The sequence below is a fragment of the Nesoenas mayeri genome (genome assembly GCF_963082525.1).
Source record: "Nesoenas mayeri genome assembly, chromosome: 12".
NCBI lineage: Eukaryota > Metazoa > Chordata > Aves > Columbiformes > Columbidae > Nesoenas > Nesoenas mayeri.
The window spans coordinates 10,639,631-10,665,997 of NC_137547.1; the positions used below are offsets into that span (position 1 = coordinate 10,639,631).

Genomic DNA, 26,367 nt, shown 5'->3' on the forward strand with positions numbered 1-26,367 from the left:
AAAAAAATAACCCTAATTTCTACCAGGGACTGTAATTTCTAGCTCAGCAGTTTTTGGTTATTAGTCTGTATGATTGTCAGTCTTTCTCCTCCTAAGGAGCAGGACTGTGTCAAGTCCCCTTTGTCCTGACATCAGTTCGTCTTCTGTGCAGCTTAGAGCAAAAAATATGCTGTTACAGTCTATAAAATTACTGTGATTACACATCATGTAGCCTTCCTTCAAATTATTTCTTTTTTTTTCCTCTACATGGTGTTTTTCATTGAGAACTGAATTTGAATATTCTGAATAATCTGCACTTGTGCCTTAATGTAGATCCCATTTTAAAAAAATTTATTAAAGAATATGAATTTAGCCTTGAAAGGAGAGCATGAAGAAATCAATCCAGCCTGACATCCTAGAACTCAACTGTAAATTTTGTATGCTGCCTCTACTAATTATTGGGGCATATATGCTGTTTGTTCCAGTACAGAGTATGCTGTGAAAGGCCTGAGCTAATGTCTTTGTATTTGCTTAAATAAACCAAATAGTCTCCCAAGTTTGTAACACGCAGAAACAAATGCAAGCATTAAAACAATTACACTGATACTTCTGTATTATTTTCTTCTCTGTGTATTGTGATAAGTATTTTAAATGGTTCAAATTAGGGAGTGCTATATAGGCAGCAAGTACCTGATGCTCTGTAAGTGGGTGATGCTTTTGTTTTAACATTCTCAAACTCCCGCCATAAGTCTCAGGGATTTTCTTCACTTAGGCACTAAGAATACTAAATATTTGAAGCGGAAGACATACAGACATGAGACAGTTGAATTCTGCAGTTACACATAAAATAAGCAACTAGAATTTATTTTCCTTCTATTACAAGGCAGGGACTTTTCTTTGAGGGCTGAAACATTTTGCACGGATTTTTAAAAATCAGGGTGAGCAGCCACCTTTGCAGTGTATATGTGAGGCAGGTGAGTTGCACAAAGCTACTCTTCACCAAAAATATTTCAATGGCCAGGTTTTCTTTGACATAAAATAAATAAGGTTTGGCACTTCAGCTCCTCACACTTTGTGTGATGTCTCCCCACAGCTTCCTTGACCATCTGGCTGAATCGAGGCTGGATATCTGGGAATCTAGAAACGCTATAACTGACTCTAGGAAAAGAACTACTAGTGAGGTCTTTTCCATTCTGACTTAATATTAAAGGACGGGTCTAAATCAAGACTTTCATTCATACACTCGTCAGTAACATTTTAAAAATGTAGATTTTATTAGTAAAAATCATTTTGATTTAAATAAATAAAATTGGAATTTATGCACAATAGCTTTTTCTGTACAGGTATGAAACTGCGTTATTTTATCTGGGACTGTCACAGCATTCTTGACATATAGATCAATGTTATAAAAATATACCTGATCTTGGTTTAAAACAGGAGACACTCCAGAGTTTTCTGTAGGCAGCTCAGACAGCTTAGGTAGACCGTGTAGAAGGAACAAACTCTACAGCAGGAAGAATTGTTGGTACAGATTCACTTGAGTATCTTCAAAAAGGATGCGCAGCGTCAGAAAACGGTGCATTTGGATTATCCAGCATCACGGCTCCGTTCCAAGCGCATCCTTAGAGGGACTTTTGCATCAGTTAGAACATCCCTTTGCGTGCTTTGCTCCACAGCAGCGTTTCTCACAGAGTTTGACGAGCTCGGACACGATGAAAACGGAGGAAGCCAGTCCGGTGAGAAACAGCAGGTCTGCCGAGGGGAAACAGAGCGAAGTGATGTTTGTGCTGGTGTAACTCCGTAGCATGGCCTGGCTGTGCTTTTGCCAGGTGTAAAATCAGAGAAATGAAGGCGGTAAACAAGGAGTAGCCGTACAGGCTGCTGGAATCATCCACTTGAGTGGTAACCTCTATGTCAATAATTTGGGATCACCGAGCGCTGCTTCTAACGAAGGGCCCGATGCAGATGCAACACAAAGCAGCGTGGTAGAGTTTGCTTGGATTAAAATGGTAAAACGCGCATTGTGCTTTAGCTGGGGAACGTTTACCCCGCTTTTGCAAAATATACTGACTGCACAATGGTTCTACATAGATTTATGTAAAGAAATATCATCACACAGAGCTCGTGGAAAACCTTGGCATGTCTGCACTTACATGCATTTATGTGCGGTAAATCAAAATTCAAAACCTAGGGCAGGATAATATAGTTAAATACTAGTACTATTTGTGTATATATATATATATATGTATAGGTATGGGAGCTGTTGATTGATTGTCCCTACCAGCAATCTGCTGGGAGCTATCATATAACAGTTTGGCAATCCCATCTGCTTTTTAAAGTGGCTTTAAAGAAAAAATATGTTGTTTATTTTGCAACTTACCAAGCACTGCTAAGTTCTCTGTCTGGAAGATTTTTTGTAAAGGAGGGACATATATAACAGCCAGCTGTCCCAAAAATGACCCGAGCACAGAATACAAGAACATGCGGTTTCGAAAAAACCCTATTTCAAAGATCAGCTTTGTCTAGAGAAGGGGAGAAAAAAAAAAAAGAAATAAGAAAAAGAAAAAAAAAAGAAAAGTAACATTTCTCACCCTCCTGTTGGTACTTGAATGTCACACTGTTTCTTTGCATGTAAACTCTTCACTTTTTGAAGTTACATGAATGCTAATTTAGAGCTACATAATTGAAAGTGTAATTACAGTTGAACTATGACAGACAACTATTTATAAAGAAGATAAAGATCATGCTGCTTTAAATGACATTTAAAAAAAAAAAACCCTTCCTGTGCAAAATACTAGAATTCTAATGGTAGTGTTTTGCTGACAGAGCGATCTCACCTGAGAGCGGCACGTCAGGGCATTGAAGAGGTCAAAAAACACAAAACAGGTAAAAGTCATTGTTGTGGTTCGAGGAGTTATGCCACTTTTTGGATTCTGAAAGCACATGTCAAAATTCAGGGGTCAGTTAAGCCTTACAAATATACATCAGTTCAACGGGTGAATTAAATATTCTCCTTAATGACCTCAGTCAATTTGAAGTGTAGTAAAGCAAAGGAATAAATCTATTAGAGATAGCATTAATTTCTCTCTGCTAATTGTTGAGTTTATTATCTTATCAACCATGTTTTAAAGGGGAATATGAGGAAAGACTATTCTAAATTAAGTCACTTAAACTGTTATAGGAACAGTCCTTATTTACAAACAGCAATCTATAGTACTAATGTACTTGGCATTTCTACTTCTATGGAAGTCTAGAGGTGAAAAGTACCTTAAAGCACTGGTACCATATCAAGTAATAGTTTTCCCATTTCAGATAGAAAATTGGAGGCAACGCAAGATGCCAGAAGCAGAGGTAGGAGCTGATGCTGTTTTTTTAACCCTCTGGATGTATTTTACAACATCCTTCCCATGCACTTCAGAAATTGCCCTTCACTTTGTTCTGCACCCTGAGGAGAACAAGATAGAACGGCAGATTTCCTCACCTCCTTCCAGAAGACAAAGAGGGTTCCACTGATGATAATTACAGCTGACATGAAGATTTTCAGGATCAACGATTTGCTGAGTATAGTGTCAGTGACACATCGGGGTGGCTGCTTGATGGTGTCCTTATCAACAGGTTCAACTCCCAAGCTGCCCCAAAGAGAAGCACAGGGACATGTTTAGACAATGCAGATCATCCTGAAATGGTACTGCAGATTGACCAGGATGCATCTGGAGGATGAAATTATTTGAAGTACAGCATGAGAGACACCAGTATTCTGGCAGGGCCCCAAATTTGCCAGCGAGACTTAAGGCAAGGCTCTTTTTTTCACATAACAAGCTGTGAAAATAATCTATTAGACTACCATGGTGTATCATAGCGGTAGCCCATCCCAGACGGACAGCTAGCTGTGAGATTGTGGCCAACAACCCTTCCATGCTTTGGAAGTAGTAATTGTAATTATCAGTATCTGTAATTAGCAGGTGGATGAGCTTCCCAAGTCTCGTGATTTTGGGGCATATACCCCCTTAGGTACCCAGTGTTCCCTTGGCAGTCAGATCTGGAGGGCTACTAGCCAGTGGTGCACTCAAGACAAAAGACCATTCGTTCTCAGAAACTGGAATGATTAAGGGATTCCAGCATAAAACAGGAATTAGTAAAACCTCAAGTAAACCTGAAGTAAATGCTTTTGCAGGGACTGAGGGAACAAAAGCACAACTTGTCTTATCTAACCACCAAATGATTGGCACATGGATAAGAAATCATAACAGCTTGTGTTCCTAAACCAAATTCAGACATATTAAAACCAATAATATTTTGCTTATTTAATTCTTCCATACCTCTGGGCTGGTGGCCCGTCCATGATGATGTTGATCCATAAAATCTGCATAGCATTGAGTGGATTTGGTAGGTTGAGCACTGTTGACAGAGTAATTAGGCTCAAAGCCGAAATGCTCCTACAAAGGACAAAAAAAGACATTATTCTGCATGGCCTCACCCAAAAGGTTCTTTCATTGGAATTGAAGGAAACAGGAACTTACGTGCTCAACTGGAATCGGACAAAATTTTTTATGTTGTAAAATATTCCCTTTCCTTCTTCTATTGCACTCCTGAAAGGGAGAGAAGAGTTTATTAACTAGCACTCACGCTATTTTACGTTTAGGTCCCTGTAACACTTAAAAGACGAGTTGTCTTCTCTAGCCCTTCTTTCAGTTGAAATTCAGACTCAGCTTGAGGAGTACATCAATGCAGCTTCTCAGTTAAAATTACTTTATCAGGACTAGTAGATCTGAAAAGCCTGGTTTGTATGGCCAGGTCTTGGCTCACAAAGCAGGCATGTGAACCTATTTATATCCTCACTCTGCCTACTCTCTCTGTTACGAACCAACAGAGCATTGCAAATTATGTCTCTCCTCTGAGCTTCTTGGATGAAGCAGAGAGCACAAGTTATGACCTACCCAGACTTCAAGGCGCTTTCAAATCCCCGGTTAGCTACAGCAATGAGAAACCAGGGGTTTTAGATGAAAGGTGGCTTTGTCCCCACTGCTGGAAACAAAAAGAGTCATTCCCATGTATGCAGCTGAAAACGAGCCAGACCCACACTGGGTATCTCCACTTACTGCCCGTTGGGTTCCATGTCCTGTGTCTTGTGTTATTTCTAGTCACAGCACACTTGTTCCAATGGACAGCCAGAAAGCAGCTGAAGTGAGAAAGTGTCTGACAGCAAGAAAGTCACTAAACCTACATTACTGTGGAGAAGTCATCGTCCACAAGGATCATGTTGGCAGCCTCTTTGCTGACATCTGTACCAGCTTTTCCCATTGCGATTCCGATATCGGCAGATTTAAGGGCCACGGCGTCATTAACACCATCTCCTGTCATTGACACAACAGCACCAGTCCTCTGCAAAGCCTGTGAGAGTGGAGACATGAGAGTTCTGAAGCCAAGAGAAGATAATTAAGTTGACAGTCACAGGATTTGCACATAAAATTGAAAGAGAAGAAGTGCTACCCTATTTCCCCAAAAATAAACCCTACCCCAAAAATAAGTTCTAGCATGATTTTTCAGGATTTTTGAGGATGCTCGAAATATAAGCCCTACTCCAAAAATAAGCCCTAGTTACAGTCATTAGAAAGTCAATTTAAATAGTGTCCAAGCAGCTACACATGTGAAAAAGTAAGCATCTTTCGGAGCAAAAATTAATATAAGACCCTGTCTTATTTTCAGGGAAACGGGGTATGTGACTTTGAGGGTAAGCCAGACTCAGCAGCCCACTGAGGACAAAACTTAGACCAAGAATTAAGAGACTGGATTTTCAGGAGTGTAAAGAAATCTCACAACTCCAGCAGGAGTTAGAAGAGGGGAGTAAAGTCCTCAGAAATCATTCTCCTGATCTTACTATTGCTAATACCTCACTAGCGTCTTCCAAATGACCCAGGCCAGATCTGCAAGAGAAATGCTAATACCTTCAGTGTAAATAGTGCCAATGTTCTATCTTGGGTTTTACAGTCCTTTAGTTTGAGCTGATCCTGCCTTGGAAGGCCAGGTGGTCTAGAGGACTGAGCACCCACCCCTCCCCTTATATCTTGTTTTTGTGAGGCATACAATGGATTTGAGAGGCTCTTCGTACCTTTATGATTTTCAGTTTGTGCTTTGGACTTGTTCTGAAGAAAATGGAAACCTGAAAAATAATAAAAAAAATATATATACAACCTTGTATTAGAAGGATGCTATTGGAAATAGGCCTTGTTTTTGTAATCAAAACCATTACATTTTTGACAGCGGACGATAGCTCTGCCTCTGGCAATTGGTCCAGCTCTTCCCCAGACATGGCTTTCACCTTCCCATTGCAGAGACCAATATTCTGTCCTGCAAAGAAAAGCCCAAATGAGATCTGCCCGTCAGCTCTGGAAAAAAAACCAACTATTTCCTGACTCAAAAGAACAGAAGTGGCAATTAAAGAATTTACTGGGAAATATGTCTGAACCTGGAGCATCTGACAGGGCACCCAGCGCAAAAAGCAGAGATCCTCCCACTCCAAATATTAGTGGAGTCTATAAACCAAACAATGCCATCTGCCTCATTTAAGGATCTTACACTGAGATTTTGCCATTTCTGGCATTAAAATAATGGAATTAAGTTACTGGAATTTGGCCCATAGGTCATAGCTGCTCTATTACTGCATTTAACATGGTTTGTTTCAATGGAAAAGCAAGAACTCAGTGGCATTTAAAACCTCTATTGCACACACAAAAAGAATGATAAAGTTGATTATTAGGTGACATAACATTTGACTCATCTGACAGACATAATATAGACCCACAGAAAAGAAGTGAAGTTTGCTACCTATGGCCACAGCAGTTTCCAGAGCATCTCCAGTGATCATCTTCACCGATACGCCAGATTCAAAAAGGACTTGAACAGCTTCTCTCACTCCTGCCCTTGGGGGATCAATTATTCCAACCAGACCTAAAAATGTTAGTTTGCCAAGTTCTGGACCTGAAGCCAAAGCAAGTACTAGAAACAGAGGGGAAAAAAAGAAGAAAAAACTAAATTATTAATAATGCGTTTCCATACATTAAAATGAATATTTAGAGGAGATGTTAAGTTGCAGTTTTTCAGCAGAAAAAGTCACTTAAATCAGATAATTAGTCATTATATTCAGATCTTGTATAGACACAAAAGTTTGGTCCACTCAAATAATACCAGTTTATCTAAATCAGAGCATTTCTGTTTCACACATTTCTCTCAGGGTTTATCTCTTTCTAATTTAAAGCTGCCTACCGAGTCTTTCCTAAATGCAGGTGGATTAAACTGGTACAGAGCAAAGTTAGACACTGTTAAACTACTATGTTAAACAATAGCGCTTCTGTAACAACTTACAACTTTTTTAAAAATCTAAAAATGTGAAATGTAAATTCAGCTAAACCAATGAAACTTCCATAGTGTAAACATCAAGACTCTGAACGTTTTGTCTCTGTTCTTGGTGCCTAACCATATCATTAAATCGTTCTTAAATCACTTGGGGATATTTTACCAGGGCTTCGCGTCAGTGTTGCTTTGATGATTGAATCACAAGGTCGCAGCAGCTGCCTGAACTAATCACGTTTTTTCAGAGTGCTAATTTGCCATTCACAGTAACAGATGATTCAGATATGGTAAAGCAAGCTCTGTGCATGAATTACCAACCGCAAGACAGAGGGCTGGAGAATATGTATGTTAACTATACCATCTTCCAGACCTGACTGCCAAAACTTGTTCTCATCTCCATACAACCTGGGAACATGCAGAGGAGATGGTGTCTTTGTTATTGCGTGAAAGTCAGACATTTCTGAAAGGATGTTTGAGCGATGAAGGAAACGACATGCATATAAACACTTGCGTGGTCTGTGCACTGACATGCAGTCAGGATCAAAAGGAGATCGTTAGACCTGGTCCTAATAAAGAATTAAACCAAACTTCAAATAAAAATCTCAGTGCCCAAATCCATGTTCTGAATCCCTTTCAAACTTCCCTTTCGTTGCCCTTGAAACAACTTCTCCAAAAGCAAAACTTGGCAGAGCAGCCAAGAATCCTTGGATTGGGTTCTGCACAAAGCTTTTCCATGCAACACTCAGACCATATCCCAGGCAATCGCAACGCTCCCTGCAAGAAAAACATTCACCATTTCCAGTGCTCCTTTCAATCTCACTTATTTAAACCCAGAAATAATTAAAAAAAAAAAAAGATTAGCAGAAAGCAAGCAGCCAGCAGACCAAAGACATGGCCCTTGGCAAACTCTCATAAGTATTATGAAGAGATCACACAAGTGATGCTGAGGACCGAGGCACTGTCCATCCTAACCAAAACGGACAAGGAAAGCATTAGGGCTTAAGCTTAAGGGACACAGAGAGTAATGACTGACCACGCAGACCCGAGGAGCCCATTCGTTTTTCCTCCTGCTGGTAGAAGGCTTTCTGCTGGGGTGTGAGCGATAACGAGATGCCACCACTGTTATACAGAGTGCAATATTGGAGAACTTCTTCAAATGCTCCTTTCATAAAGTAAATATCTTCCTGGTCCTTTAAAGTAAGGAGATAACATACTTTATCAAACAAAAAAAAAAAAAAGAAAAGAGGACATTTTAAAAATACTGATAATGCATAAGGCTTTACATGTTAGGCAAAAAGGATCTTTTGTTTGCTCTTTTACCTGGTTTGTAAAATGCCCAGGTGCATGTATTATTTATCAGATGTGATATTTTTGCTCTTGCCATTTTTCTTGTTCAGCTGTCTCAGGCAGAATGGCAATGAAAATGTTGGTGAGCTTTTAAATGGAAGTACAATATCAGCCAAAATGAGCTCCTTAACCACTAAGGGAAAAATGGCCAACATTTTCTTCCAGACATCGTATCTTTCTTCCCCTGTCAATTACCTCTGAAAGGCTTTTGTTTTCCTGCTCAGACCACTACACAAAAAGTATTATCTTCTCCTGTTTAAACACAGCTTTATAAGCTAAAATTACGCCCAAGTTGGGAATTTTGAGGTTTGTTCAGTTTTCTCCTGACATAGTTAACTTCTGAAAACATTATTTGCTAAAGAGATACCGTTCCATGTCCATTGTTGAGGAGCATGATTAGAAACATGAAACCAGCCAACACCACTGTTTGCTTTACCTGGTTTTTCAGCGTGCATTTCACAGCCATCCACTTTTGTTCAGAGCTAAACGGAATTTCCTTCTTTCTTACATAAATATCTTTTATGTCAGCTAATTCCATCTAAAGCAAGGTAAAAGAAAAAGAGCACTGTCATGCCCAACAATGCCAAAGCTTGTATATATTTTCCATATTACAAACATTGACTGTTGACTGTTCTTCCAGGCAGTCACATACCACAGAGCTCAAGAGAAAACAGGGGGAGAGTGAAACTCATACTTCAAATCCACCTTTTCCTTTTGGTGCCTGATATGGGATAAATTAAACTGGATTTTGATGCTTGATCCCTGTTGACTTTGCAAGAACTTGGGAGCTGCACTGTTGTCTCGGGGGCTTTGGGTTGAAGGAGGTTCGGGTCCTTCCCTTAAACCTACAGCCAAGCAATGGGGAAAGCAGATTTATTGCTGCCCAAGCTCAGGCTCCTCCACTTTACTTATTTCCCAGCCACCCAACTTGGAAAACTGGGGAAGTAAAATGTCACTGTTTTACCAAAAAAACCCAAAACCACATGATTTCACTGTTATAGTTACAAGCTTTACAAATAAGAGGTAAGCACAGATGTTTGCAAGTTCATCATTTAATCAGGCACCTTCTGTGCTTTACAGCCCACCTGAGGTCCATGGACCAGGCTGCGTAACATCGATTAGATGATACCTTGAGGCATTTTACAGCCTTCTGCCTGTAAGCATGAATGCAATATTCATAAAAACATCTTGGTTTACATAATCATGAGTAGAAAAAAAGCAAAGGCTAGGAGATGACCCAAATTGAGAATGACCCTCTGCCGTGCTTTCTAGTATGGCCTAGTTTTGCTCATTTTTCACTCTTTGTCTTCCTCCTGAACTCTTAATTGATATGTGCAGAAAATATGAAAAGGGCAGTCCAGTGCGAGCCCAAAATAAATCCATTATGTAGCATATTTAAGGAAACTGGCCTAACAAAACAATTATTGCTGTTAGCACAGAAGCTCAGGAAAAGTGTTTGTCCATGACAAGAGGTTTGCATGGTAGAGGTGCACACCTATGACCTTAGGGAGAAGAGACAAGATTTAAACCAGTCTGGGGACTTTAAAGATGTCTGATCACTGCTGTCAGACCTAACAATTCCAGCTCTTCTTCTTCTTTTTTGGTTTCTGGAAACTTTTAAATCTTAACAATCTTACCTTCATCGCAAGGGCAATGAGAGCTCCTTCTGTGGGCTGACCCATCACGCTGTTTTTCCTGATAATGGCATTATTGACTACACAACCAGCCTAGAGAAAGGGACATATTTACATGGTTTATTTTTTTTCATAACTAATTTAATAGTTTTTCCATCTCTTTAAATGAAATAATGGAATATTGGAGGATGAAAGCAGTCACATCCCAGGAGATGTGCTATTCCCCATAGCAGCATCTCTTGAGATCAGTCCTCATGCTTTCTAAACCTCCTTAATACATATGATACAATAATATTTTGTTAAAATATTATGTTTTGGATAAATTAACATACAGCAAAAGCTTACATATATCTAACAAGCTTGATTAATCATGAAAATGAAAACTTAATCTCTCCTACTACTGCTGCTAACAAGCACTGTGGATGAAATCAGACTTCATCTCCATTTGAGATTCCAGCTCAGATCATTTCACTACCCACAGACTCCACTTTAGCTTACAGTTAAATGCGCAAGATTTTATTTAATGCTAACATGAAACCCAGAGACCATCATAGGACATTTATAAATTGACTATGTAGCTAGCAAAAGCCTATAATCTGTCCACATTAAACACCTTAATGTGGTAAAATTAATTGATCTCTCCTCTGCCAGAACTGTCTTTTTATCCAAAATGTCACTGACACTTTAAGCTTCTGCCTCTGGTCTCTCCCTGCATGTGTTACGATTGCTGCCTTTCGCCCATAAGCTTCAGGTATTATATCACAATTATTCAGAGATTTCCACTAGAATTCTTAAACAAGACAGTTCATTTTAGAGTTACAAAAGTGGCTGTTTTTTCCACACTCATTACCCAAAGTGATCTGTGCAAATGGAAACTGAATGTAACAAAGAAAAGTTGGTTCATAATTTATACGTACCTCTACTAGATTCCCAACTGAGACATTGGAAAATTCTTTAAGAATCTCCTTTGATGGCAGAAGATAAACATTTCCATCTCCATTGTAGCCCACCCCACTGACCTGAGGAAGGGAGAGACAGAAAAAGCAAATTTCCCAGTGCCAGCAGGACTATATTGCATCTGTATACTATGGGCTGCACTTGGGCAAAGTTCTGATTTTGAAGTCACACTGGGATTATTCTTTCCAGCTCAAAACAATTCTTATAGGAAAGGCTGCAGATAATGAAAGTTTATATTACAATAGCTGCATAGGAACAAATAGAATCAGCTTGTCTTATAAAGAACTTGTCCATCCTGAGTTCAGAAACCTCTTGCAGCTCAGTCAAGAGATACAGCCCTTTGGTAGCAGTGGGGTCACTGTTTTTACCCTGCTGATGACTGGCCATGTCTCCACTGCCCTACATTTTGCATGCTCGCATTCTTCACCCACTTTGCACACAAGTAAATGAGCCAAGCGGATCAGCATCCACAATGTTTGCAGAGAACAGCAGATGATGTCAATGAACATCTTTGTTTATGGCATCTGAGCAGCTTTTGTACACTCAGCCCCACCTCTACCTGTCTCCAGTACCTCAAAAGTCTCTTTAATGGAACTGGTGATGTGCAAGAAACTGCTTGGTTTGGGACTGGCTCAGGAGCCCTCGTTTGGACCTCGATGAACTAAAACCAAATTGGCCTTGCTGGAAAGTCCGCGTTATGGCCTCAGCCATACCTCTGCCTGGAACCCATCCGAGGTCACGAGCTGAGTCACCGTCATCTCGTTGGCTGTCAGAGTCCCCGTCTTATCTGAGCAGATGACATTGCAGCAACCTGATGCAGGAAAGTTTTTAATCAGAACTAATAAATAATGCAACTGAACAACGAGCTTCAGGGCCCCAGAAGAGGGAGAAAGTGTTTTCCTAATGTTACTCAAACTGTACCAGTGAGAAAAGGGAGAAAATACTGAGAAATGGATGCATTTCCTAACAGAGCCTTGTAAGGAAAGGGTTTGAGTGCACATCAGGGTATTGTGCACATAATTTGGATGTGAGATGTGGTAGGAAATGTCAGGAGAGGGCCACATTGTGTGGAGCATCATATGGTGGGCAGTCAGAAAAGGTACTGATCTCCTGGGAGTCAATTAATGTTTCCCAGCTGCAATATCACACAACAGAACAGCTGTTGTATTCTGAAAGGACATATCAAATTCTCACTCTGTCACATGCTTCCTCAGATGGGCCATTTAACCCTTTGCCTCTCTATATCAGGAATAACAGCCCTTCCCTGCCCTGCTGACGAATTGCGAGTGTAGATGTGTTAAAGACTTATTAAAAACACCTTAAAAAAAACTGCAGGAGGAGCAGCCCCACTTGTGCTCTGCTTTGTGACAATTCTGCTTCAGTAAAGGACATTTCTTCCAGGGCCCATTTACACCACAATACAGCAAAGGGGTGAATTGGCAGAGTCACCATATTCAGGGTGGTTTCCAAAAAGGGGAAAAATGACTTTAATGCAAAAAAGGCTTCAGCTTCCTTCCATATCTGAATATCTTCCCTGGCTCTGGAGATGACCACACAGCTTGGGCACAGACCCTGTCAGCATGATGATCACCAGACAAAAGCCTGGAGCCAATAAAGCAGATTGGGCTTCAATTAAATGAATTACAGTTTTGAAGGATTAGCACAGAGCAAAGCTATCACCTTCAATATTTTTTAGTTATTTACAATGAAAGAATCAGATAAAAAAAGAAGGATTATTTTCTTCCTTTTCAGAAGTTTTACAGACATGGCACATTTAATGCGTGGGAGAGAACAGGTTTTGCTGTGTTTAGACTGTCTTGCAGAGTCCTCGGGCATCTGGCAGTTACGCCTATTTGGGCACAGCCCTACCAGAATGAAATTCTTCATGAGATAAGGCCATTTCAGATGTCCTGGGTCACAGCAGATACAATAAAATACAGGTGATAAGATTCCTTAACCACAGAACAAACAAGGGCGGTTCAAACAATAGCAGCATTTCCAAGGACGTTGGATTTTAGCTGAAGGATCTGGCTGTGCAGCAGATTTGTGCAACTGCATGGGCCAGGCTTGGCATTAAATGTATTTTTTAATGTGGTACCAAATGCACAACGTCTTCTCTATACAATGGCCATACTGACCAAGGTCAGAGTAGCAAAGCCTGGATTAGAATGGCCTCAGGACAAGGCAAACTTGAAGAAAAGAGAAGGTGGAAGAACCATTCCTGTTTCCTGCCTGTGTTAATATCAGTACCAAAATAAGAGAAAAGGGTGAGAAACAAAGGGTAGAAAATGTATTTAAGTGTGAGTGGGTTGCTCTGACCCAGTAAGCATATTCCAAATTATTATTTTTCTTTTTTTAAATCAGAGCGAGGCTCACTCTGCCAGCCCATTGCTATTCTATTCAGATTTTGAAGCCTGGCTGTGTGGCCCCTTTGCAGCCTTACCCAAGGTTTCTACTATGGGCAGCTTCTTCACAATCACCCTCTTCTTGGCCATCCGGAGAACGCCCAGCACCAGAGTCACGGTGACCACGATGGGAAGGCCCTCTGGGATGGCGGCCACTGCCAGGCTGGGACAGCAGAGACACGACAGCTTCACCATAGAGCTCAAAACACAGGGACCGACCAAAATGTGCCCAAGGGTCATTTCCATGGGAGCAGTTTTCCTGTTTATACGTGTGTATCTGTGTATTAGTGTGCAGTGCTAATCACTGGGAGTCCTGGCACAGTATAAATACAAAAGCAGGAGTCATCCAATCCTCCAGCCTTTTTCTGGATGATTTTGACAGAGCAATTACTTTCCTTCTTTGCATTGCCAAAGAGCATTAATTTCTGGCTAAGTAAGGACTAGGAGTTGGATTTCATTTCATTTATTTAACCATCTGAGGATGGAACTTGAATATTTCTTGACATCACATCTCACACCCAGCCCCTCATTTTCTCTATTACATGTGGGTACAAACTACAGCGGGACAGAATCGGCTCCCCAGAGGTCCCCATGCTGCACACACCAAATCAGAGCAACATCAAAACCTGGAACACCTGATGTGGTAGAAAATCCAGACACAGTCTGTATCTGTCTCTTAGTTATTGCCTGGGTAACTCTGAACACTTCTAGGAATGTGCAAAAAGAAACCAAGAAGGACATTCTAAACCACAGGCTACTCTCCAAAACTCAGACTTAACCACTTTTCTTTGCCACTACATCACCCCAGGAGACAGGAGGGTGGGCACTGAGGCAGTATGACTACTCTGTTATCTCCTCAGCTGTGGTTTTATTTTCGTTTCCATAGAAAACTCCTTTTCTTTTTCTTCTTTAAATAAGAAATGATTTATTTTAGAGCCATGACAACACAAAGCAATAGGTTTTATAGGTACTCCTAAACCCACATGGTTTATTATGTTTGATTAAGAGGTTGTGCATGCTTTTTACACCACAGAAAACATATATTCCTATCTTTAGATGTAAATCTAGTAAGAACAGCAAAGGCTAATATTTGCTATTACTATATTCCCACTAAATTCATAGTACAGATAGGAAAGTACATTCGCAGCTGGGTGACATGGAAATGTCAGTGAAGATTTTCAAAATACCAATTTCCAAAACTGAATAAACCCTCAAACTTTTTTCTTCCTCCTGTACTCTGTTGTAAAGCTCATGTTAATTTCACCAGCGCAAGATCAATATGCATTTATGAGGGTTTTACTTAAGTTATCTTTTATGAAATGTCTATTGTTATGAACAGGGAATTCCCTGAGGCACATTTCATTAGAAATCAAAGAGAAAGGTGGTCTCCAGTCCTCACCTAACTCCAATTGTGAACATGCTGAGGAGATGTTTTCCTTGTAACCAGCCAATGAGCATTATTAAACCTGGTGGGGGAAAACCATCTGATTAAACAAAACTTCAAGAAATTAATAAACCTCTAACCTGCTTCAGCTGTTGGAGAATTGAGTACGCAATGAGGTCCCCAAATATTTCCTTCAGAGGTGTTTCTGATTGCACCCCAAAGGTCCAGGTAACCCACATCAACCAGTACTTTTGAAAAAGTGGCCCTGGAGCACAGAGGGCTTTCCCACATGACCATGCAAGCATAGAATCATAGAATAATTTTGCTTGGAAAAGACCTTTAAGATCATTCAGTCCAACCATTAACCCAACACTGCCAAGTCCACCTCTAAACCGTGTCCCCAAGAACCTCATCTACATGTCTTTAAAAACATCTCCAGGGATGGTGACTCCACCACTGCCCTGAGCAGCCATGGTGTTCAACTCACCGATTATGCCAAAGGAGAAAAGAGTCAGTTGCTTTCCCAGTCTGTCCATGCTCTTCTGGAGAGGTGTTTTGGGAGTCTGGAAATATTAGAAAATAGCTGTTTTTCTTTGCTTGTTACGCGAGATGAGAAGATGATGGTCAGGTCAGAATGAGTGACCCACACAGTCCTGGTTATCATCACTGTGGTCTCTGATATACCCCCATGCTTACCCACTCCAAATCCCCACTGGTGTCTGTTGGGCACAGACAAGACAGGCAAAAAAGTGTGAGAAGAGACAAATTCTATTTATTTACAGCTGGGGAGCCAGCATAGAGTGAGACCAAGGGCTAAATCTGGAAAGGACCTTTGAGATCAAGTCCAGGACTGGATAATGTGTGTGCAAATCCTCTGGGACAGGGATAAAAAGTCTGGATGCCCATCCCTGTCCCAGAGATTTTGCACATACATTATCCAAAAATTTCTACTTCTGCTTTTCTGCAATTTCTTGAGTTGGTGGCTCAAAAGTTAACTAGTTTCTAGACCCTCATTTGTGTTAGCTCAGAGCTCTGGCCCACGAAATTTTGGCATGTATAGAAGTAAAATTTTATAAACGTAGTGGAAAGTATTGGGGGAAAGGGAAAGAAGAAACCATTATGTTTAGGTGACTACCAAGTTAAACACAAGCTGAGCATCATGAGTCTGAATTTAGAAGCCTAAATCCTGCTTATAGCCTTCTTTTTTGGATACAGCACCTTGGTTTCCCTCAGTCACACAGGGATTTTGCAGCAGACAGAGAAATGAAGTGAGTGCATTAACTCTTGGAACTGCTCTTTCTCACAAACTTTCATCCAGAACATCCAACATTTCCAGAGACACACAGAGATTTCTTTACCTCTTCAGCTTGCATCATTTTGAACACCTCTCCGAACTGTGAATTTTCACCTGTCCCAATAACTACACCCTGAAAAGATGGAAAAAAAAGACAGAGGAAGATGAAAAAAACCCTACAGATTCTGTACTTGACATTGAGGAAAAGATCAAGGCTGACAGGACTCACTTTTCCCTTCCCATATCGCACCAGGGTCCCCATGAAAACAACATTGCTCAGTGTGGTGATGTCTCCAGCTTCCAGCAATACACTGTCAGTCTTGTTGCAAGGCTCAGCTTCTCCAGTAAAACTGGATTCATCCACTAGCAGATCTGTAACCTAATTAAAAAGATGCATTCCTGGCATCATTAAGGCAAGAAATTTCTCAAACAGGTTCTTGTATGTGTAGCTGTATTTACCTCTATGAGCCTGAGGTCTGCAGGAACCCTGTCACCAACAGACAGATAAATGATGTCTCCAGGCACAAGCTCTCGCGCTAGAAGATGCTGCAGTTTTCCTTCCCTTAGGCTACATGAGACAAGCAGAAAAAGAAGAGTGGAAAACAGCCTGTGAGGTTTTTATTCCTTCTGCAGGCTTGGGAATGTCACTGGCAAGAAAGCAAGAGCCCTGCCCCTAAGAGCTTACAATGTAAATAAGAATGTAAAATCTTCATAACAATGAGGAGAGATGATTTTGGGCTCAGTTTTACTTCATACTCAGCTTTAATTCATAAACAGCCAGGCAAGTTATGGAAGACTTACATTTCAGCAATGAATTATATAAACGGTAATTCTATAGTAGCTAGGAGTGACAAGACCTTTTTCTGTGGCTCACACTTTAAATAATGAAATGCAGATTATTTAACCTAAAAAGCAGGTGTTTTTTAAAGCTAGAATTACCCCTGGCATTTTAATATTGTATTAAAAGTACAGCCTTTCAAGTGGTTAGGTGCTTATGATGTCATATAATAAATAAATGAATGAAGAACAAACAGTGGCATTTGTAAAATCCAAGCCTGGCTGAACTTTGGAGCAGAAGAAAAGCCCACGCTGATTTTGCAGTGCAAGGTTTCTCTGAGCTGCGCAGCTTATTTGTGTTGGCCATGATGAAACTGACTTGCAAAGACATAAATATGGAAAGTGTTTTCTATAATCTAAAGCACTGATAGCAAACATCAAAGCAGTCAGGGCAGCTGTATCTGATACCCCCCACAACTGCTCCATGGGCATCGGTGTGACTGTGGCTGATCTGCACCGAAACACCTGGTGAGCCCGTGCCCAGATTGTACATATAGCAACAGGCAGGCATGGGCAATGAAACCTCCCTCATGAGCCATTTTGTGCCAATTCTCAGGTGCAAAACTACCTTAAAGCTGAAAAAATACACAGGTAAGGTTTTTCCTGCACGGGGATCAGTGACACACAAGAAGCTGTGGGGACCCTTATGTGCAGTGTGGAGTTGGGCATTTCTGGGACCCTCCTGTCTCCCAGCACTTATTCAATTCCTCTGGGTGTCTACTTTAAAAATCAGAGTTATTTCATCCTCTTTCACTGTGACTTACAGCTGCACCCATGTCCGGTGCTGACCCTCCAGAGACCCATTACGTGCATGACAACCTGAAGCATTAATAATTTTATTTTGCTGATCGGCTCTGCCCTCATAACCCAAACCCTGCTATAACCCACCACCGCAGTCATGCCTCACCAGTTGCACTCAGGGGGCACCAGCTTGTTAAGTTCTTCCAGAGATTTTTCTGAGCGATATTCCTTTTAAATGAGAAAGGAGAAGAAATCCAAGTTACACGAGAGCTCATGACAGCCCTGGCTGGGGAGCTGAGCTCTGGTTGACATACCTGGATGAAGGCCACGGTGACCACGATGAGCACGGCCTGCAGACAAAGAGATGTTACAGATGTGGGCACCCCAGGTTTTGAGAGTGAAGGGTTGGGGTGCAGGAGAGGTTCCACCTACCATGGCGATGCTTGCGGCGTCCTCGTACTCTTTCGTGATGACGCTTACCAAAGCAGAAGCCAGCAACAAGAGAATGAGGGGATTTTTAAACTGAAAAAAAATAAAACCAAATTGCGGTATCAAATTAAATATGAAGTTGCTGAAGCTGAGATGGCCTTGGATCTCATCAGAAAGGATTAGACATGAGGTTTGGTTGCAGGGACCCTCCTTGCTAGTGACAGAGCAGGTGCAGCACCTGAGGTTGGGCTGAAGCTGGGTCTTGCACCCATACAAGGGACAGACAGCAGCAGGGGACAGACGGATGAGGCAGAGGCTCACACCAAGAGACACAAGCTTCCCCTCTGCTTGCACAAGCAAGTCTCACCGTTGCAGACACACAGGGCAGGGCTGACTCTAAAAGCTCCTTGGAGGCATAATGGGAACAAACAAAAAGTTTATTATCTTTAGAATGTGAAACCAGAAATCCTCTTTTCTTTCTTTCCTTTAATTAATCTGCTAAACTCTGCGCTGTACCCAGCACTACGGGAGTCAAATCCTCACTTTTTTCTATTTTAAGCATAGATTTTAAGGACTTTTCTCCTACCTGGGAAAGGTAAAGCTCTGTTTAGCTAATGTGGGAATCAATGTAAAGGAATTAAGCCAGGCAAAGACACACCTGCCTGTTTTGGGTAAAAAGAGCACGGTGATACAGGATAGGAAAGTCAAGGTTTAAATTTATTCCCTACTGAAGCCAAAGGTGAAAGTCCCCTTCGTTTCTCTTTAGAAAGACTGGGCTGAAGAGGGTGTTTTACAAAAATAGCAGCTGGAAGAAACCACATCAAGTGTCTGCTGAGGGACAGTGCTCAGGTGCACGGCTGGGAACGGTGTGGGATGGCAAGCAGCTCTTCCAGAGAGAACGACAGGTTGGGGAAGGATCAGAGATGCACCAAGGAGTTTGTTTGGTGTCCCTGTAGGAAACAACCAACCAACCAACCAACACTTGTTAAGGATGAACAGGAAAAAAAAAAAAAAAAAGGCACGATCTCACTTTTTTTAAGAATAAAAGAATCCTTGAAGAGATTTAGTGATGACTACAAAGTATGTAAACAATATTGATCACATGGGGAAAAAAGAGATAACACATAAAATATAAAGAAAGTATTTCAAAGCAACTAAAATCTTCATGATCTAGCTAAGCAAGAAGAAAATGTTTTCTTCAGTGGGGTAACTGAAATCAGAGTGGCTTTCAGCTACCAGTGGTTTTCCTCAAAGCTTTCCTGAGTTTATCACTTGCCCTGAAGGGAATAAATATGCTGCAGAAATCAGGTCACTGATCTGTGGCCTTTGTAGAGGTAAAAAGGTTTATTTTTTTTATTTTAAGGTGTTATCTTTACATTAAATGACCCCACAATCTCAATCTCACAATGGATTTCCCAGGGGAGCAGTTTCTGTATCGCGGGCAAAATTTGTTCCGAGGCTGAATCTGTGGAATTAGAAACCCTGAATATTTCAATGTAGAGACACGCTTGGCCAAGCCAGCCAGGGGTTTTTGCCAGGAAATGAGAATCTGTGGAAAAAATCCTTACCTGGTCTAGATATTTCTTCCATATTGGCTCTGTATTCTCTACTGAAAATTCGTTCCATCCATGTTTTAACCTGCGCTGTAGCACAGAAAACTCAGAGAGGCCAGTTTGTAAGTCAACCTAGAGGGAAATAAAACAAAACAAATAAATAAACCAACCAAAACAAATATTACATATTACAGAATAGCTTTAGAAAACTTCTTAAGGTAAAGTTATATTAAAAAACCAGCAAGTAGACTGGGCAAGATGTTCGTCCTTCACCCCCCACAAAAACCTACAATTCTATCCACTGTTTTTCTGGTTAGGTCTTTATTTTTGTTGAACTATAAAACGTTACCACCAGCCATCACAGGAACCCATAAAGTAAGCATGAGTTAATTAAAAAGTTTCCACGAGTGAGAAACCATGTAATAGACAACAAATTAGGATTGTAAAATAGTAAACAATTGATTTCTGGTTTCACTGTACAGTTAAAGAAAATATAAATAAGAATAGCCTGACAAAATTCAAAGGGAACAAATGAAGAAGGGATAAGATCTGTTTTGCCTGGATTAAAAAAAAAAAAATTGCAAGGTCAGACAGCAAAATATCACTAAGCATTATAGCTTTCCCTGGTTGTGGGAGTCAGCCTTTCTTTTTTTTCATCTGTTTTTCAAACATGCGGTTAAGTTTGAGTTATATCATCAGTTGTGTCTTTTCTCAGGGGCAAACTCCAGTGCAGACCCAGTAACTGGAGTTTCCTTCCTGACCCCCAGTATCCGTCCATCCCTCAGCTGCATCCTGGCCAGGGCTGTGGGGATGCTGGAGTGGGACTGGGGCAAACTGGTCCTGCCACCACAAATGTCCCTGTCACTGCAAACGTCCCTGCCAGGACAATGGCTACAGCTCCGCTGTTTGCCTGGGGTAGGGACAGCGAGGTGAATTAATATCTAACAATTCCAGCTGCGAGCAAGCCTTTGAGAACAAATCACATAAACGTGAGGAGTTTTGCCTCTGAAATGAAACCCACTATGAAAAGCAGGGGAAAAGCGCTGTATGCAGTTGCACAACGTTTTCATAGGAGCTGCTGATAACTGAAGGGGATGAACTGTGCAGAGCCCTGCCAGGGCTGTGGGTTCCAGGCTGGACAATCGAGTTCTTTCACCTGCAGCTGACTTTGGTGGAATCCTCCTCCAGGACAAAGCAAAGCACAAATGCCCAAAGCTGAGCCTCAGGCACAGCCAAGGCGAGGATTCATCCCACAGAAAGGCAGAGGAATTGGGTGCTCCAGGACTTTGCATGTGAAACCAAAACCCAGTTCACCTTCTTCCCACACTCAGGTTACACAGACTGTGTTGCTACGTTCACAAAGACCCATAAAATCTGCTTACGTTCAAAGCTTTGGCCAATTCTTCTTTATGGCATTTACACGCATCCTTTGGGAGCAGAACTGTCACCTCCTTCTCCTGCTCAATTATTTTCAGCTCACACTCCTCATGGGTCTGAGTAAATGAGATAAAGCAGTTGTTAGGTGAGAGCACAGTTAATAAAACCATTCCAGCATCTCTTTGCTGCTTCCCTTAATCCCATTCCCTTACCTTGCCACAGTCCGCTGAAACACTTCCTAAATCACAGCCATTCATTAATTAATCCTTATTACAGCCCCAAAGACAGGTGCACATTCTTATAGTGGAGTAAAGTCTATTAGGAGCTGGATTACCAAAAAAGAGAAGCACACACCATTGCTGTGGTCAGGAAAGTGTGCCAGGCTCTGCTATGTACAGTACCCTGCCCGAGATGAGCATTTTTCCATGCCAGTGTCCCAGAGCCCACTGCACTAAGTAAGGAGAGCCCTTTTTTCCCTTGTTAGAGACATAAAAAATGAACAAAAAAAGGTGAGCTAGGAAAAACTCTGAGCCAGTGGGAAAAAGAAGTCTGCTCTCATCTCCACTACTTTTTTCTTCCACCACTGGCTCTGCAAATGTCTCTGAGCAGGCAAAACCCTTCCTGCCCCTTCCAGGCAGCCTGAGGGCTGTGCTGAGCTCCCAGCACCCAGGGGCTCAGCACCCCGACCTCTCTTCCTTCCAAGATCCCTCATTTCCTTTTCCAGAATGCTCATTCCAGAGCAGCAGCCTCACCTGAAACCTCAGCCAGGCACACGTTGGAGGAGATGTGGCTGCTATTGCAGGTAAGTACAGAGACAGAAATCTCATCCTTCCCAAGGGACAGGAAAAAATCTGTTCCCATTTGCTTTCATTCATAAAGCACAAGAGTGCATGTTCATTAAGAGAGCGATCCTGGGAGAGCTCAGCCCTGCAGTCACCTCTTGCTCAGCAAGGAATTTGGCACCAGCTCTCCGCTACCAGCACCCTGGGGTGTTTGCTGGGGGAAACATTCAGGTCTGGCTCATAGCAACACCTCAGCCAGGGTTTCAAGGACTTCAGAGGTATCTGAAGTGGTATTTGGAGAATTAGCCCTTCTATGAATATTCAGGAGGTTATTAGGAACAGCCAGTGTTTTACAATCTAAAGCCTGAGATAAATGCAGAAAACCTCTTTGGCAGAATTGGTTTCTGTCTCGTGGCTCTGGAGAGCTCGTAGAAGATGAGATAGGAGCACCTCTAAGCCCTGCTCCATAAAAAGGCTTTTTCCACTTTCGTACATTACAGCCCTCTTTTTATCGCTGTTTACTGACCCACAGCAGGTAACACACGAGTTACCAGCATCGACCTGCTCCTGGCAGAAACGCAGAAGAGTTTGCTGTGATCCCTTGGTATAAGCAGTGCTCTTTTAGAATCCATTTGCCCCCAGGAACAACACAGCTTTCCAAAACCCCAGTAATTTGCCCAGGATTTCCAAGGATTTTCCTGCTTTCATGTGTCCCTCACGCTGGTGACCACATTTTGCCCAAAGAACCTGCACTGTTTCTCCCCTGTTTCAAGGTCTACTAGCACCAAGCAGCACCCTTATTTCAGCATTTCCTTAACAGATATCCCTAGAAGGAACAAAAATATCCTTCCATGTTTAAAACTGATGATTTATTCCTGGTTGTGCATCCTACTTGTGCAAATTTATCAGTTTCATATAACTTTGTTGACTTCCAGACCCTGCAAGACCAAAAGCCACTCATGCATCTGAGACAGAAGGACTTGCTGGGAAGGAAATACTGGGTTGCCACATATAGAAACATGACTTACGTTCATTACTGAGCTGATTTGATTAATGAGGTTTTTACAGGCTTCTCTGTGCTGCCAGTGGTACACACAGGTATCAAGGCACAGCATTGCCTCAAAGGAGTTTAAATTTTAATTAAAGGAGCAGGAGGGCAGGAAGAGACTGGGGCACGAGGGTAACATGCCTACAGTTCCCAAGAAGCCAGGGCCCAGCTCTATTGCTAATATTTACCTTTGAAAAGGCGTGGAGGAAACAAATGACAAAAGCCTATAGATGTGCAGAGCTGTACCCAGCCAGCACCGGCTTCAGATCAAGAGAAATTCTGGCAGCTCTGTGCTCCTTACAATCAGGGGCTGTTGTGAAATGAACAGCTTTATTGGGTTCAGCTAATTTGCATTGATTAGCTTACACCTGGAAGTGATTTCTCCTGGATGAACACAGCACAGCTCTTCCTACCAGATAAACAGCTCCAGCAATGCACAAGTTGGAAATGCATCACTGGAGCCCTGTCTCCCTCCTCTGCAAAATGCTGGCGGTACTGAGCCCCTTCACCCCTAGACACATCCCACTCTGTGACGCCAGGTGGTCTCCTGAGCAAAGCTCTTCATAAAACAACCTCTCTTTGTGTGTTATTCCTCTATTCACGTTGTAAAACAGATGTTGGCTATCAACATTTATGCATTTACATTTTTAACCTTTGTCCTTTAGGTATAACTCAAGCATGAGAGTGCGCAATTCCATACAGCAGGGCAAGAAGAAGTTAAAAAAAAAATAAAAATAGTAGTTTATGTATTACTTTGCAAGATCAGGAGATAGGGGAGGGTGTAAAAAGCAGCTGGTGGTGGGTGGGAGTTGCACAGCAGCCTGGCCCAGCACCGCAGCGCTGCCGGTACCTGCGCCGCTGCCTCCGCATCCCTCGCCCCAAAACAACCTGTCAATTGTTGCTCTGAGCAGCCCATGCAGGAAAGAAGAAAGCGTGGGCCTTTCTGCAGAGTACATAGCCCTTTTTGTATACCCTGGCAAAGAGCTCAAAAGATCAGTTCTCGGGATTTCCCCCTGCCTTCTGCCTTTACTGAGGTTTTGCATATTTTTTCCTCTTGTCTCAGGTGACTTTGAACCAGCTAGTGTATCATGATCTGGTCAAAAGTGGGCTGGGTTATTTAGTCTAACAAGAAGCCCTTTAAAACATTAAGCAGAATCCCTCTTCTTGTATATTCTTCATCCTTACTAAAAGAAATAAATCGAACCATTCTCTTAAAACCCCTTTGCAAAGAAAAAGGAGACATGACCCACACAGTGCATAGGGTTTTTTTTCACTTTCAAACACACATAGACACACAGGTACACACACACACACACGCTTGGATGCTCAGAAGAAAAATCTTTAGATTTTCTTCAGATTGCTGCAGGAAACACACGGTTTTCATAAACCTCAAATCAGTACCACAAAAATCCCCTGTGATTCTGAATGAGCCACTGTAGAAAAAGCGATTAAATTGTACACAGCAAACTCCAGACAGGGGCTGCGCTTGTGCTTTGATGTGAGAGTTCAGTGTTCTGTCCTCTCCAGGTAACACCATTGCCAGAGCCTGCGAGCTGGACATCACCTCGCAGATACCAGCACAGGTTTTTCCTCCACAATTTGTGTATTTATTCTGGCTCAAGTTCCATCACATCACATGCACTCACACCATTAAGGCCCAGGACAACCCTTTGACCAAAATATTTAAGATCTATAGCACTGAAAGTGTTCTGTTTTCAAATAAAGAAGCAAAATGCCATCCCGAGTCATTTACCAGCCTAAACCATAAGCTGAGAATATGTTCTTGATTTACCACGTTTTTGTTGCCGTTTTGCATTGCTGCCTACTTTCTACACCTGCAACAGAAAGCTGGTCATTTCCCTGCCCTGCTACAAATGTATTGCACTGCATGGACTAGAGCTAAAATTCAAGAAAATTTGGTATCATAATTTGTATAATTATTTATTTGGCACAACAGAAATGGTATTGCCAAAGAACAAGCCAGACTAATTGCCAGTGGCCTCCTGCCTCTGTATGATCAGGAATCTCAGCTTCCCATCAAAGTGAGATTACAGACACTTGCTGTAATCTCACAAAGATGTTCCTTTCCTGGGATTTTGAGCTATGTTTAAATAGTCTAGAGCAGCATCCCATGACACACTGCATTGTGCACAGAGTAAGAGTTCAATATCTTGTTTTTTTCTCTCCATAGCACTGAACAACCCCCATACTGGAAAGACGAGACTCAGACGAGAGGGGAGGATCAGCTGAAATGACATCTGAGAAAAGACCTTCGTCAGACAGTCACAGAAAAGAACATGAATATTTCTAAGTGTGCAGATGATGCTCATTGGGATGGGACTAAGGGCTAACCCTGCAAGCTGAATGAATTAGACAAACCAGGTTTATGTGGGAGCACATCCAACCAGTCTGTGGTGCGGGATTAAAAAATGGGGCTTGAGCAACGGAAATTCCTGTGCTAGGCAAACATGATAATAAGATAATCCCAGACCTGAAGGGTTTGTGGCAAAACCCAAAGAGAATAGCAAATGTGACACCTAAACCACTGATGGCCACTCCATTTGCACTGAGGAGAGGTAGGGAAAGGGAAGGGAAAAATCAGTGTTCATACATCAGCATTTTTCACCAAAAGAAAGCATTATTTCAAAGTGGAGTCTGCAGGTCTGAGCTAAAGCTCTTCTCAACCATTTGTTACCAGTAATGATGGCAGCAACGGGACAGACAGACAAGGAATCACAGCCCATCCACAAGCGACTGGCATTGGTGATAGTGGGTACCTCCAGGACAGGGTCAGCCTCGTTCTTTAAAGGGTGAGCCCTTCTGCTGAGACAGCGTTTGCATTTTGTGCAAGCCTCACACAGCACCCATGGCCTGCACGACCATCGCTTTGCTATGAGTTTTGTTAATTCTGAACCTCCTAGGCACACCGGGACTTTGGCCTGAGCTATACGTCCTGGGAGTATCGCATAGAAACATCTCACCCCGCTGCCTGGTAAACATCGTTAATGTCGTCCCCTGTTGCGCAGAGAGAGGAGAGTGCAGCAGCAGCAGCAGCAATATCAAGTTACCCGTGGGACAAAGCAGACAAATTTAACCCAAATTACACTAACTATTTCAGCAGGTCCAGGCAAGAGGTACAGGCAATCCTCACCTTCTCTTCCTGCTCGCCGCTTCCAAGGGGCTGATATTTCTGCGCCAAATGTAAAAAAGACCTTTTCTGGAAGAGTTTGGTGAAACCTCCTTCTACCAT

The 26,367-nt window shown here is 41.9% G+C and overlaps 1 protein-coding gene across 1 annotated transcript; it reads right to left on the reverse strand.

The window, feature by feature from the left end:
* Positions 1-1,618: 1,618 nt before the first annotated feature.
* ATP2C2 (ATPase secretory pathway Ca2+ transporting 2) lies at positions 1,619-26,367 on the reverse strand (the record flags this gene model as incomplete). The annotated part of the gene is made up of 27 exons (XM_080352197.1): positions 1,619-1,731; positions 2,360-2,501; positions 2,817-2,912; positions 3,461-3,608; positions 4,299-4,415; positions 4,500-4,568; positions 5,204-5,370; positions 6,089-6,139; positions 6,230-6,327; positions 6,805-6,975; positions 8,363-8,519; positions 9,113-9,214; positions 10,314-10,403; positions 11,228-11,329; positions 11,981-12,078; positions 13,711-13,835; positions 15,072-15,138; positions 15,544-15,619; positions 16,415-16,483; positions 16,580-16,729; positions 16,810-16,918; positions 18,095-18,156; positions 18,243-18,278; positions 18,361-18,450; positions 19,926-20,042; positions 21,293-21,403; positions 26,269-26,367. The coding sequence occupies 27 exons, from the start codon at positions 26,365-26,367 to the stop codon at positions 1,619-1,621; spliced, it is 2,832 nt and encodes a 943-aa protein (XP_080208323.1).